This window comes from Oryzias latipes, chromosome 15 (assembly GCF_002234675.1).
Source record: "Oryzias latipes chromosome 15, ASM223467v1".
In the NCBI taxonomy this organism is placed as follows: Eukaryota; Metazoa; Chordata; class Actinopteri; order Beloniformes; family Adrianichthyidae; genus Oryzias; species Oryzias latipes.
Window position 1 is genome coordinate 24,074,821 of NC_019873.2, and position 12,559 is coordinate 24,087,379.

General features: G+C 38.4%; 2 protein-coding genes across 3 annotated transcripts; one reads left to right on the top strand and one right to left on the bottom strand.

Annotated features, from left to right (window-relative positions):
* Positions 1 to 227: 227 nt before the first annotated feature.
* On the bottom strand, positions 228 to 5,712 carry klhl31 (kelch like family member 31). Of its 2 annotated transcripts, none has more exons than XM_023963230.1 (3): positions 5,588 to 5,712; positions 3,812 to 5,011; positions 228 to 3,724 (listed from the first exon to the last, which is right to left on the bottom strand). In XM_023963230.1, the coding sequence occupies exons 2-3, from the start codon at positions 4,978 to 4,980 to the stop codon at positions 2,992 to 2,994; spliced, it is 1,902 nt and encodes a 633-aa protein (XP_023818998.1). In that variant the 5' UTR covers positions 4,981 to 5,011; positions 5,588 to 5,712; the 3' UTR covers positions 228 to 2,991. The 2 variants fall into 2 exon arrangements, with proteins under 2 accessions (XP_023818998.1, XP_023818999.1); XM_023963231.1 differs by having other exon boundaries at positions 2,992 to 3,724; positions 3,812 to 5,008; positions 5,588 to 5,678.
* Positions 5,713 to 6,164: 452 nt separating this feature from the next.
* Positions 6,165 to 11,173, top strand: LOC101175342 (elongin-A). Its single transcript, XM_004077196.4, has 11 exons — positions 6,165 to 6,282; positions 6,974 to 7,030; positions 7,119 to 7,231; positions 7,315 to 8,176; positions 8,262 to 8,358; positions 8,444 to 8,611; positions 8,683 to 8,780; positions 9,007 to 9,187; positions 10,240 to 10,354; positions 10,749 to 10,849; positions 10,933 to 11,173. The coding sequence occupies exons 1-11, from the start codon at positions 6,208 to 6,210 to the stop codon at positions 10,992 to 10,994; spliced, it is 1,929 nt and encodes a 642-aa protein (XP_004077244.2). The 5' UTR covers positions 6,165 to 6,207; the 3' UTR covers positions 10,995 to 11,173.
* The last annotated feature ends 1,386 nt before the right edge of the window (positions 11,174 to 12,559 follow it).

Here is a 12,559-nt window from a genome sequence, read left to right on the forward strand (position 1 = left end):
GTTTTCATTTTTTCATGATTCAAAAATGGATCTGATTAGATCTAAGCTGCCAAGTGAATTTGTATGTGCAAAATCACAAAAGTTAAAAGTCAGCTAACTTAGAGAGGAGTCTTCAGATACAAAAGCGTGTTTTTGTCTAATTAAAACAACATTTACTTTGATTAATGAGCCTAAAAACAGCCAGAACAAATTGAGGAACAAAATACTTAGCATGAATCCTGCCCTGCTGATGTTCCTTTTCTTTATTTTTTTAATGGATTCAAATGATCTTCATCCCTCTGAAATAGGGGCATATCTTTCTGCAGCAGTGTTGGACAAACAGAAGACAAATCTTTACAGTCTTGTGTGGATGCTTCCATCTTTCACATGTAGCAAAAAAAGTGCTTGATCAGACCACATTTCACCCCGAGGCAAAAACTGAAGCAGCAGTCAGTGTCTGTTGTGTAAAATGATCCTCAAAGATATGCACAGAAGGGAGTGTTTCTCCGGATCCATTTTATCGGTAAATGTCTTGTAACGGCTAAACAATGCAGTTTTCTTCTGTGTTCAGGGGTAAAATGACTCATAAACTATACAACAGAGGGTGTGTATCTGCTCTTGTTGCACAGCAGTTTTCAATATTTAAACAGGGTCAAAGTTGCACTGAAGAAAAGGGTGCTGAGCATGACATGCTGCTTTCCGCACGAACAAGAAAATTCATATATGTGAGATTTATACCCCAAATTTAAATGTTAACATATCGATCAGTGATGCTTCAGGAAAGTTTAAACTCGATGCAATTTTGCTTTGTTGCAGACAAAAACAAAAAACGTTTAACATTTCACTTACATTTTATTACAGTTTTTATTGTTTGGATGTCACATGGGTCATCCTCCCAAAAAGTTCCTCAGAGATGCACTCCATTTCATGATATTCCACACACACACAAAAAAAATATTTATTTTTAAATAAATATTTTTGTAGATGACATTCTTCTGTTACATTTAAGAGCAAAAAAATGGAAAGACATGACGGAGCGTCTTTCACAATATTTTTCTTTGTTCCAAAATGACCACCGGTTTCCCTCAATCTTATACTGAAAGCTGTCCATGGCAGCCATAAAGAAACCACAGTGGTATTGTGTAATCCACTCCTTACAAGCATCTAGGTGTTACCAAACTCCAGCTTCTTACTTTGTTCAAGTATGTGAGAGTCACAGCAGCTAAAGTCACCATTTACATCAGAATTACTGCTTTCGTGGGATTTTGTGTTTAATTTTCAGTGAGACACAAAGTTGTGTATCCCTATTGTAAAGGTTTATGAAAATATTCCAACTGATTTGGCCCCAGAAATAAACTTGTCTAAAAATGACCAAATGATAGTTTACTTTCATTTGTTGGTCATAAACATACGGTGACCCTGAAGTGCAAATCACACCAACAAATCATTGAAGGCAAAAACATGTTTACAGATCACAATTAAAAAAACAACAACAAAAAAACGTTACAATTTAGGAATCAAAACAAGTTTCCAAAAAAGTGAAAAAATAAAATAAAAATGAAATACTGAAAATGAAATGTTAAAAAACGAAACCATAAGAAACGGGAATAGGTCGGTACTATGGGACACCGCTATAATGCATGATGATGTTTTATTTTTGTGACTTGAGTTTTTCCAAATGCGATTGTCTCCATACTAATAACAGTTTTATGGTTAGCCCGGAGCAGATTCTATAGCGCTTCTTGCCAAATAATTTTCGACTGAAACGATGAACCAACGGCGTCATCCAATCAGCGATGTCCACAGTAACTACTTTTTCTGCCTTTTTATTGTGTTTTGTTTTTCAACATTTCACAGTGTAATTTTTTAGAAATGACTTGTTTTTTATGAAATGTTTATGTTTTTATTACGTAAATTGGAAAAAGTAAGCACTATGGGACATTGTCAATAGTTTTTCCATCATTTCAACTGACAGATATTTAACATGAAGTGACACTGGATATGCCTACAAGTGGCCGGGATAGGCTCCAGCATCCCCGTGACCCCGAAAGGGACAAAATGGGTTTAGAAGATGTATGAATGAATGACGGATACTGGATATGCTCTGTAAAACTTTTATTAGCATTTAGACATTGAAGACGTATTTGAAAAAAACTCAAAAGTCAAAAATCAAAACATCGTCATCCAATCAGCGATGTCCCATAGTACCTTCCTTTTCTGTTTTTTTTATTGTGTATTTTAACATTTCATTTTGACTTCTGGAAATCCACAACGTTTTATTTTTACTTTGTTTTATTATTTTGGAATTGTGTTTTGGTTTTGTCGTTACACATAAAATGTTTTGTCGTTTAATTGTTGTATTTAATATGTTTTTGTGTTAAGTGATTTGTTGGTGTGATTTGCACTTCAGGGCCACCGTATAAATACATCAATCAGACTTCGTAAAGTATACAGCGCCTGAATTGTCATTGTTTTCACCTTTTGAAACGTACCTCATTTTGTAGTAAATTGCTCATCTACAAGGACTTTATAAGAGAATCTAAAATCTGACTTATATTTCAAATAAATTGTGGGCTGTGTCTGAATTCCCTCACTACTCTTGGCCTTAAAAGATTACACGGTGGGGGACTATCTAGATGTGACGTCACCCATTTGCACAAGTAAAAACCTAATAAATATGAACATTTTATGAAGACTATTTATGAATCCACGGTGTTCTGATGATGAAAACTTTGATAATTCATAAAAAAATAAATGTACATACAGTTTTTTCAAGCAAACATTTAGTGCAATGCATTCTGTTCTATATTCACCAATCTAGTGAGCATTAATGCACACTAGTTTTTTGCAGAGACTTCTGGGAAATTTCTAGGATTTTGGAATTGTAGATCTGAACCCCCCCCCAAAAAAAGGTGAACGCCCTAGGTATAGTGCACTAAGCCGTGAGTAATGAAGGAATTCGTACACAACCTTATAGACACGTAAACTACATCACTGTTATAATCCAAATCCTTAGATACTGACTGGTGCAGAGGCAACCGAGCTAGCTCTCGACTCTCGTGTTTTCCGTGTGGGTATGGTGATGACACAGCACGAAATGCCGACTGTCGCTTCTGGAAGCTCGTCATCTTCAATCCATTCATTGAGATCAGGGTTGAAAACCTGAATGCATTTCTTGTACTTCTTCTCCCCCTCATTCCATCCTCCCAGAACATAGATCTTATTGTTCAGAACAGAGATACCGGCTGTGCTGACCCCTGAGTGCAGAGGCGCGCAGTAGCTCCACTGTCCGTTGTGAGGGTTGTAAGATTCGACAACCAGGACATCCACCCTTTCCCCACGCCCTCCAAGCTGGCTGCCGCCGATGACGTAGGCTCGGTCTCCAACTGTGGCTGCACAGTGCCACCCTCGAGGGGTGCTCAAACTGCTCTTATCCTGCCAGCTGTCGGTGGAGGGGTCGTAGGAGCACACAGCCCTGGAGTAAGTGTTGTTGATATAACCTCCTGATACCAGAATCTTGCCATCGATGACAGAGCTGGCGTGGCAGCAGCGAGGCACATCCATGGGGGCCTTCAACTGCCACTGGTTGGAGGAGGGGACGTAGCACTCCAGGGAGGCTTGAACACCGTCAGCGTTTCGCCCTCCAATGGCAAACAACAGGCCGTTGTAGGTGTTGAGGCTGAAGTGGGTGCGCCTCTGAATCATGTTGCTCAAGTGGATCCAGGTGTTGAATCGTGGGTCATACCTGAAGAAATTCAAAGACATTTGCATTCATTCTTTAGATTTACAAGAAATACTTTGATTTGGTTTGAAGAATTTGATTTGACGGTACCTGCAAAAGTTGCTAACAGCATGCTTTGCTTGGTTCCTCGCATCATTCTGGTCCTCACCACCTGCCACATACAGGAAGCCATCCAGAACAACTACACACTGATTAAAGCTCTTTGCTGGCATTTCCGTCAGCTTATTCCACACATTGTCTTCATCTCTATAGAGAATGTCTTTGCTGAGGGACTTCTCCGTCAGGGCAGGCCGTCCACCAATCGTAACAATCACCTTGTGGCCACCTCGTATCTTCGTCCTCCGGGACTGCAGGATGTTCTGTTGATATGGCAGCAAATGGTAATTCATGGCATCAACAAGGAGACGATGGCACTCAGAGTCTTGCATCATTCGAGGCGCACTTTGGACGTGATTCACCAGGTCCTGGGCAGAGATAGTCCCAAAGCGGATGAGAGTCAGGAGATCTGCGGCATACTTCAGCCTCTTCTCGTCAAAGTCCAACCACTTCATAGCAATCTGGAAGGCTGTGACCTCAGAGGGAAGCTGCAAGGAATCGTCTGAGAGAAATTCACTGATCTGCTCATAGGTGAGCTTCAAGAACTGCTCCATCTCAGAAAACTCAATGAAGTTCTCCCGCATGAACTTCTGAGCTGCCTCCTTGGTTTCCTTGAGGTCATAAGCTTCAGCAATGTTGACCACATACATGCAATTTTCCACACTGAGCTCCTGCATGAGAAAATCACTGCACATCTTTACCAGGGTTCCAATTTGAAGCAAGCGTGCTGCTGCAATAGTGCTGCCGATGCTGTAAAGTGACAAGGTGAGCTTTCCAGAGTATGCATAAGTGATTGCGGTGGCCAGACCGACAGGTGAAAGGTCATTCAGGTCAATCTTCTGGAGAGTCGGATCCTTCTTCAAAATGTTTCGAATGTGCTCACTGCAGGAGGCCATGACAACTTTGTGGACGTCAAACGATTTGGATTTGGTGGCGACTGTCAGATCACACAGGAAACTGTCTTGCCTCATGTTGCTCAATCCCTCCAGGAGGTTTGGGGCATACACGGAATCTGTAACCTCAGTCGAGATGCAGCTGAAGCCATTTCCTCCTTCTATCAGAGCATTTAAGCCATTAATCTTGTTGATGGGGCTGTTCTCCACCAAGATATCATTTATATCTCCTTTACTCTTTTTGGCTGCTTTATTCTTTTTAGGTGCCATGGCTGTAGCAGTGGGAAGCAGCCCAAACCTTCTGAAAAACAGACATATACTCAAGTCAAAATGTGTCTAAAAGCATGTAGGTCAACAAGATGTCTTCATTTAAAGCCTCTCAGATGTTTAACTTGTTTTCCTTAAGGGAACTCGTTAAGCTAATAACTTTAAAAACATGTTTTCCACACTGAGGAGTGCGGGTGCGTCAACGTGTCCTTTTGCATCTGTCACAGTTTATCAGCAGCTTGTCCAGGAATAGCCCCACTGGACGGCTCTTCCATGACGTTCCTTTTATAGACTTTAAGGTGTGAGCAGCAGGCCCCATGTACCAACACACATTAATTTTACACAGTAAATTTCTTTATTAACTTAAGCAATTTTTGTTTGTACACTGAGTAGCTGTCGTGAAACTGAAGTCAGCACAATCCACGAAAACAAACATATTTTTCCCTCTACCACAGTTTATCATATTTGAGCATAAGAACTCAATGTTGCAGCAGTTTGTCCAATTAAATTACCACTAAAATGTGAAAAGTAGATCAGTTTCTATCTGGAACAGCCCAGAAACGCACATTGACTAAAAAAATGTAGCTAACCATTAAAAAGCTCCACTTACCTGAAAAATTAGTTTAAGGCTGGTGAAGAAAGACCCTGGACCTCCAGTTACTGGAGAAGGAGAAGGAGAGACAGACCAGCTGAAACCTCCTGAAAGAGAGGTGCAGTTAACTCCTCCTCTAGTCAACCAAGTGCCAATCAAGTACTGTGCAATGCATGTGGCAGAGGAGCACACATTCCCTCATTCACACTGCTACAGTCAACCTCTATATAATATAATATAATATAATATAATATAATATAATATAATATAATATAATATAATATAATATAATATAATATAATATAATATAATATAATATAATATATTTCCTTCTGTTATAGTTTTGTCTGTAATTGGATGACATTTTTCAAATGGTTATTAAAATTCCTTCTTTGAATCTGTGTGCAGATGAACAATATTTGTATTTATCTGATACTTCTTTGGCTTAAAACCAAGCAACCAGCAATTCATTCTTTAAAATCTCAAAGGTTTTATTCTCATTTACCCCCAGATACTTGGAAGTCACCAGGTTTACACCAACTGTCTTCCTTTTCGTTGGTCCCGCCTATTGATTATATAGTCATCAGCGCGCACGCGCTGCCAGGTGTGCGCACGCGGGTGCACGTGAACCTTCCGGGATGGCCAGCGGTGAAGTGGTGAAGAAAATCGTGCGCTTCAAACTTCAGCTATCAAACGCTACAGAACCTGCAACGGTACTAATAGTTTTCTAGATTATCATCTCTTTTTTCCCCCCTTTATGTTCTAAACACATTTTTGCTCAGACGCCATAACATCATGTTAACATCTAATTAAAGAGAATTCATTTTATTTACATTGATGGACAGGAGGAAGCTGTATTTTTTCCTTTGATTCTCTCAGCCCTGGTAGGCGGTTTAAATAGGAAGTGCTGCTGCTAAAATTGGGGCTGTAACCCCAGTTGTTGAGCTCATGGCTGCTGTCCATCATCAGTGGAGGTGGGGGGCGCTCTACTTACTGTCTGCTGTTACTCAGCTCTGTATGTGAAAAGAAAATTTGTATTTCATCATATTTTGGAATTCATGCATTTTTATTCAAAGGAAAACTAAAATATGTATTTATTTTATCATTTCCAATGCAATTAACAGTGAAAAGAAGCTTTATCCATTTATAGTTCTAGGTATATAAAAGGAGTGTGCTGGGGAGGGGTGAGGGTCTCACACATAGTTTCTGCTCTGAATGCGGAATCAGCAGTTGTGGTGGTCCCAAACCGGGATTACCATATTAGGCATGCCCATTTTTGACATTTAATTCTAGTTTCTTGTAGATTTTGAACCAAACTTTAATAAAAGTGGGGTTTAAATGCATTTCCAGTCAGATTTGAGGACAGGATCACCTAAACATGTTTTTGGTATATTCTTTTTGTAGGTTCTAAAAATTTTGCAAAAATTAAAGGACCTTGATGTCACTTTAGAAATTCTTGCTGTAAGTATTTTGTGCAAATCTGATTATAATCAGTTCTAGATACATTTGCCAATTGACAAAATGCACTAATACTAATCAAAATGTGCAGGAAACTGGTATTGGAAAAACGGTCAACTCCTTTAGGAGGCACAAACAGGCTGGAGAGGTTGCCAAGGCTCTTGTTAAAGGCTGGAAAAACCTGGTCCCAAAGGAATTCACTAGGTAAGGAGTTTTAATGGCAAAATTATTCAAGTATTATTTTTATGTCTATGTGATTTTTCTTTTTTTCCTGTCGTTTATCGTAGCTCTAAAGAAGATGGAGTTTGGTCAGAGAAGAAAGGTAAAGAAGAACAAAGCTGTCCCAATGATGAAGAGCCGCCTTTCGGGGATGAAAATAATAACTCAACTTCACATCTGAAGAACAAGAACTCGCCTGATGAAGCTCCTTCCACTAAGAGGAAAGACGGCTCAGAGAAAAGACAATGTGAGCAGCAGAAAAAGAAAAATGAAACCAAAAAATGTGACCAAAGCAGGTGTTGGAAGAAAAGCAGCTTTGAGGTTCAGGAGGACAGTGGTGACAACTTTGCTGCACCGACAAAGAAGAACAAAAGCTCGGACACTTTGTCTGGAAACAAATGCAAGGAAAGAATTGATGAGAAATCTGAATTTGACTCCAAAGAAAAATGTAAAGTAGACTCAGAGAGCAGACAATTTGGATTGAATAGTAGATCAAAATCAATGCCTTCAAAACACTCATCGACGGAAGAAGAGTCTTCTCCAGCTCCTGGAAAATCCTCCAAAACGATCAAAGCAACTACAGATGAGGGATCTTCAGGAAAGTCTCAAAGCTCAGAGGCCCAACACAGAAAAAGGAAAAAGTCTGAGGAGAAGCTGAACATATCGAAATCCAAACACGCTGACAATAGGGAGCTTTCAAAACAGCAAAAGAAAAAGCTCAAAATGAATCACAAAAACGAGGAGAGCAACAGCGACAAGTGTTTAGTGTCTTTTGAGTCGTGCTTGAACTATGATGTTAACGATTTCAAAAGAAAAGAGAAATCTGGAATAAAGAGAGCTCCCAAAAAGCCAAAAAGCACTACAAAACGGCAGGCAGCTGAAGATTCTGAAATAAAACCTGAGAAGTCACCGACTGTCTCCCCAAAGCAGGTACCCCAAACACTGATGACAAAAGGTTTTTTTTTTTAATTGCAAGTGTTTTAAAGTGTTTAAATGACTTCAACTATCGATAAAGGTGCAGAAATCTTTGTTGCATCTCATGGATGTCCCCCTACCTGCCACTCTGCCTGAATTGGAAAAGCCAAGTGTTGAATTCTACTTTGAAAGGAAAGGTACTGCATGCTCGCCGACACAGTTGAATCGTGTGTGTGTTTTTGGTTTTCTTGTGTTTTTAAGGTTTTCTTTTGGGTTTTTTAGCTGAGAAAGATTCAGATTTTCAAGACCTGGAAGAAGACCCTGCAGTCTTCACGGGGCAGCGACTAAACAGGAAGATGCAGGTGTACTCCGGTGCCAAAACCCTTTTCCTCCCTACCATGATGAGCCTGTATCAGCAGTGCATCCGAACGCTCCAGAACAATATTAACAGTGAGTGAAGATCTGTTCCAGCAGAAACGCGTCTTTGATTTGACATTTGACTGTTTTGTTTTTTGTCCTAGTGCTTTATGAAACGGGCGGAGTGCCGTTTGAACTTCTTGAACCCGTGCTGGAAAGATGCACACCGGATCAGCTGCAGAGGATTGAGGAGTGCAACCCTGTAAGAATTGTTAATATTGATGTTGGTATTTTGGAATATTTTCACATCGACCTTCTACAAATGTTTTTTTTTTAACCCAACTTTAGTGAAATGTTACCATCATCGTAGTAACCAGCAGCTAACTGGGCTGCAATTTTAAGAAATCTTTTGCACAAAGATTTAAATCTGTTTTTGTAAATATATGATTCATTTTTAATGACAAGTTTTGCTGTTTCCACTCTGATAGATTTACATTGGGGTTACTGATCACTTGTGGGGAAGGCACTGCCTGAGAGACTTCAAAGGCTACAAACTTCAGGAATATGAATCTTGGAAGGAGATGTATCTCCGTCTGTCAGAGGAAAGAGAAAGGAAACTCAGGAGGCTGACGAAAACGATTGTATCGGCACAGTCGAACAAACCGAAGGGTGGGTATTTAACACTAAAATCATTCAATTGAATCATTAGAGACCCACTCCAATCATCTTTTAAGTTGAATTAAAAGCATTCCCAGTGGTCTTTTAATCAAGGCAGTCATTTTTAGCCCAAATCAATAAACCTGCAGCGTTTTCTAGGACATAATTTCTGCAGAGCGGCAGTAGTCCATTAGAAATTCGCCTCTGAGTGGTGGGCGGGTCCATTGGCCAGGAGCAACCCTGCCCCTCTTCAGCTCACTATTGCTGAGAGCTCTTAGTTTACACTCTCTCCCTCTAGCTTACAGTCTCTTCAGCCTTAATATTACTGCTGTAACAAAATTGCGAGCAATATTGGAGCAAATGCAACCGGCTACAGCTCATAGGTGTTGATTCTTTACTCCTCACATACACCTGAGCATGAACAGGCCAGGAGGACTGGCGTATTTGTGAGGTACTTTCTACCTCACAAGTAAGCTCTTTTTTCAAAAGGCATTTTTTTAATCTGCTCTTGATTCACATGATTTTAATAAAGAAAAACTCAGATATGCAATCTTAAGCTTAATTTTTTTTATTTGTCCTCTATCAGAAAAATGCCAGAAATTTTACAATTTTGGTCTAAAAATATGACTGAAAACAGTCTTTTTTGTGATACTAGACATAGTTTGAAAGCCTTTGAGGTCAATAAAATGTACCATGAAACTTGTTTTCTTCTCATATTTCAGACTAAAGTAATTCACAGCTCTAGAGGACAGAAAAACATGCTTATTTCATTCCTTCATTAATGACATTTAGTGGAAAATACAATCTTTTAAGTCATTTCTTGTCTTTTGGGAATATTACTGCAGTTAAAAATGTGTGACATTTAGATGTCAGATATTTAAAACTACTATACCAGTTGGGAAATAAACATATATTTCAATGTGATCTATCTGAATGGTAATGGACAATATCGTTTGAATAACAACAATCCTAAGGGCAAATTTGTCAACAAACCAATTTGTCCATTATCTTGATTTAATTCCATTTCCAACAGCATGTCATGTTTTACTTTTATTTTATATAAGGTCGACAGGTGAAGATGGCATTTATTCACACTGTTGCCAAGCCACCGAGGGATGTGCGAATCCAGCAGGAAATCCACGGAACTGCTGCCCAACAGCCTCATCAGCTGAAGTGCAGGTGGATTTTGGCCTCATTGGTTTCCAGTCCGATCTGACATTCATGTTTAGGTTTACATATTTGTGTCTGTGTTTTTTTAAATGTCTCTTTGCTTCTTGGTCGACAACCCGCAGGGGCATTGGTGTGCTTTTAGTTTCTTTTACAGAGCAAGAACTCCTGATTCTTCCACAATTAATCTTTCGATCACAGATGATCACCAGATAAAGCGGTTCATTTGAGATTTATGTAGCAGCACTGGGGACCTTCAGCAGGCTTGGATAGCAACCAAATGGAGCTTGGTGCTAGATAGACCGGTTCAAGTCTGACTGGAAATTCTCCTGTCTTTTCTCAACTGATGTTTAGAAGTGGATTTGATCTCTGAAAATTTGAACAAACAAGCCTTTTTTTTTTCTAGTGTCAAAGGTCAGGAAAACAGATTAAAATCAAGCTGTCACGAGCCCATCAGGTCGAGCAGCACCAGTACTGGGGGTTCTAATGACGCACGCAAAAAAACAAGTGAGTTCACCCGGTGCAAATTTACGTATCGTTACATATTATTTTCTAATTCTGTTCAGTTATGTGTATTTTATGTTTTACAGGAGTTGCTCCAATGATGGCAAAATCATTGAAAGCTTTTAAGAAGCAGCTGGGACGGAGATGAACATGAAATTTCAAGCCTACGGTGTGAACATCCACAAAACAAACTTCATCGCTGAAAACCCCCTTACAGCATCATGTCTGGGTTTTTGCTCGCCTATCTTCATACATACTGTTAAAGAATTTTGCTAAGTGTTTTTTTTTTCTGATATTGTCACTATTAAATGGACAATGAGGACAGCAGATTGGTTTGTTTTGTCGCTTGAGCTGAACGTTTTGTTTCATGGAATGTGGCTCCCTCTAGTGGACAAAAGGAAATGTGTTTTCATTTAACAAAACATTTGGATGTTTTGACATTTTTTGTTTATTTCAGCTTTTTAAAAATTATATTATGAACACAAAGAAGTGAGAACTGGTTGTTTTTCTTCTATAAAAGGGTTTATCTGGTCAGTTATGTTTTGACCTTCACCTATTTGTTCAGTGTAAACAATACAAGCTGGTTATTTTACAAAACTAATTGTAAAAATCTCTTCAGATCCCAACAGATTCTTCCTGCTTTGTATCCTGTCATTTTGCCCAAATAATTATTATACTGGACATTCAATGCTGCTCAAATTTTAAAGTACTAGATATAGTGAAATGCACCAGAATGCAATTTTGGACAAAACATTTTTTTTCTACATGTGCAAGTTTATTTCGACCTTTAAAAAGTTTCCTAATGTTGAAGATGACTCTTAAAAAGTGACAAGATTTCATTTTATGGAAAAACCAACATTTTTTTTAACAAAGTATTTGTTGAAATAAAAATAATTTAAGAGTTTTCAAAAATATGGCATCTTAAATAAGTAGCTTCTATTAAGGGTCTATAATAAAGAATTTTATGTAACATCATGTAACACATTTTCCTCAAATTCAAACCTTAAAAGTTGAATTGAAAATCCAGAGCAAAGTGATAGCATAAATGCTTCAAAACATTTAAACAGGGTATATTTCAGTATTTTTTGTGTTTATTATCTCAGTTCTGTTCTATTCTATTCTATTCTAACAAATTGTATAATCCAATAAAAATACATTTCTAATCGTCGATTATAAAACATAACCTATGAGAGTCATTAAAAGTTTGATTCATTCATTTTGATCTGAGAATATTCTCTGTTTTACACACACAATGTACTGCTACGTGTTTATTCAAGGGACTATTTTAAAACACATTTACTGAAGTACTTTTCCTTGCCACAACCTACTTTTGACTTGAGCAGTGGAATATAAAAAGCAGTACTCATGGGGCTGTTTTTCTAATGACTTTCATGTAACACTAATACTTTTGTTCTAAACAGACATTTTTCTGCTAAAAGACAGCTGAATTGGAAATGTTTTCCTTTTTTCATAGGGGTATATCATACTTTGTGACAATACGATTCATAGTTTGTATTGGTTCATTTTGAAGGATCCTATATACACTGACCTGAAATGGATCCAGGATATCTTTAGCCAAAAATTCAAGACTCAAAGATAAAAACCAGGGTACTGAACAGTGCATGTGAACTTTTCCAGATTACTTGTATTTCTTGCAAGATAACCAAGTGTTAATTATGTGTACAAACAAGTAAACAAGAATAAATGTCAAAT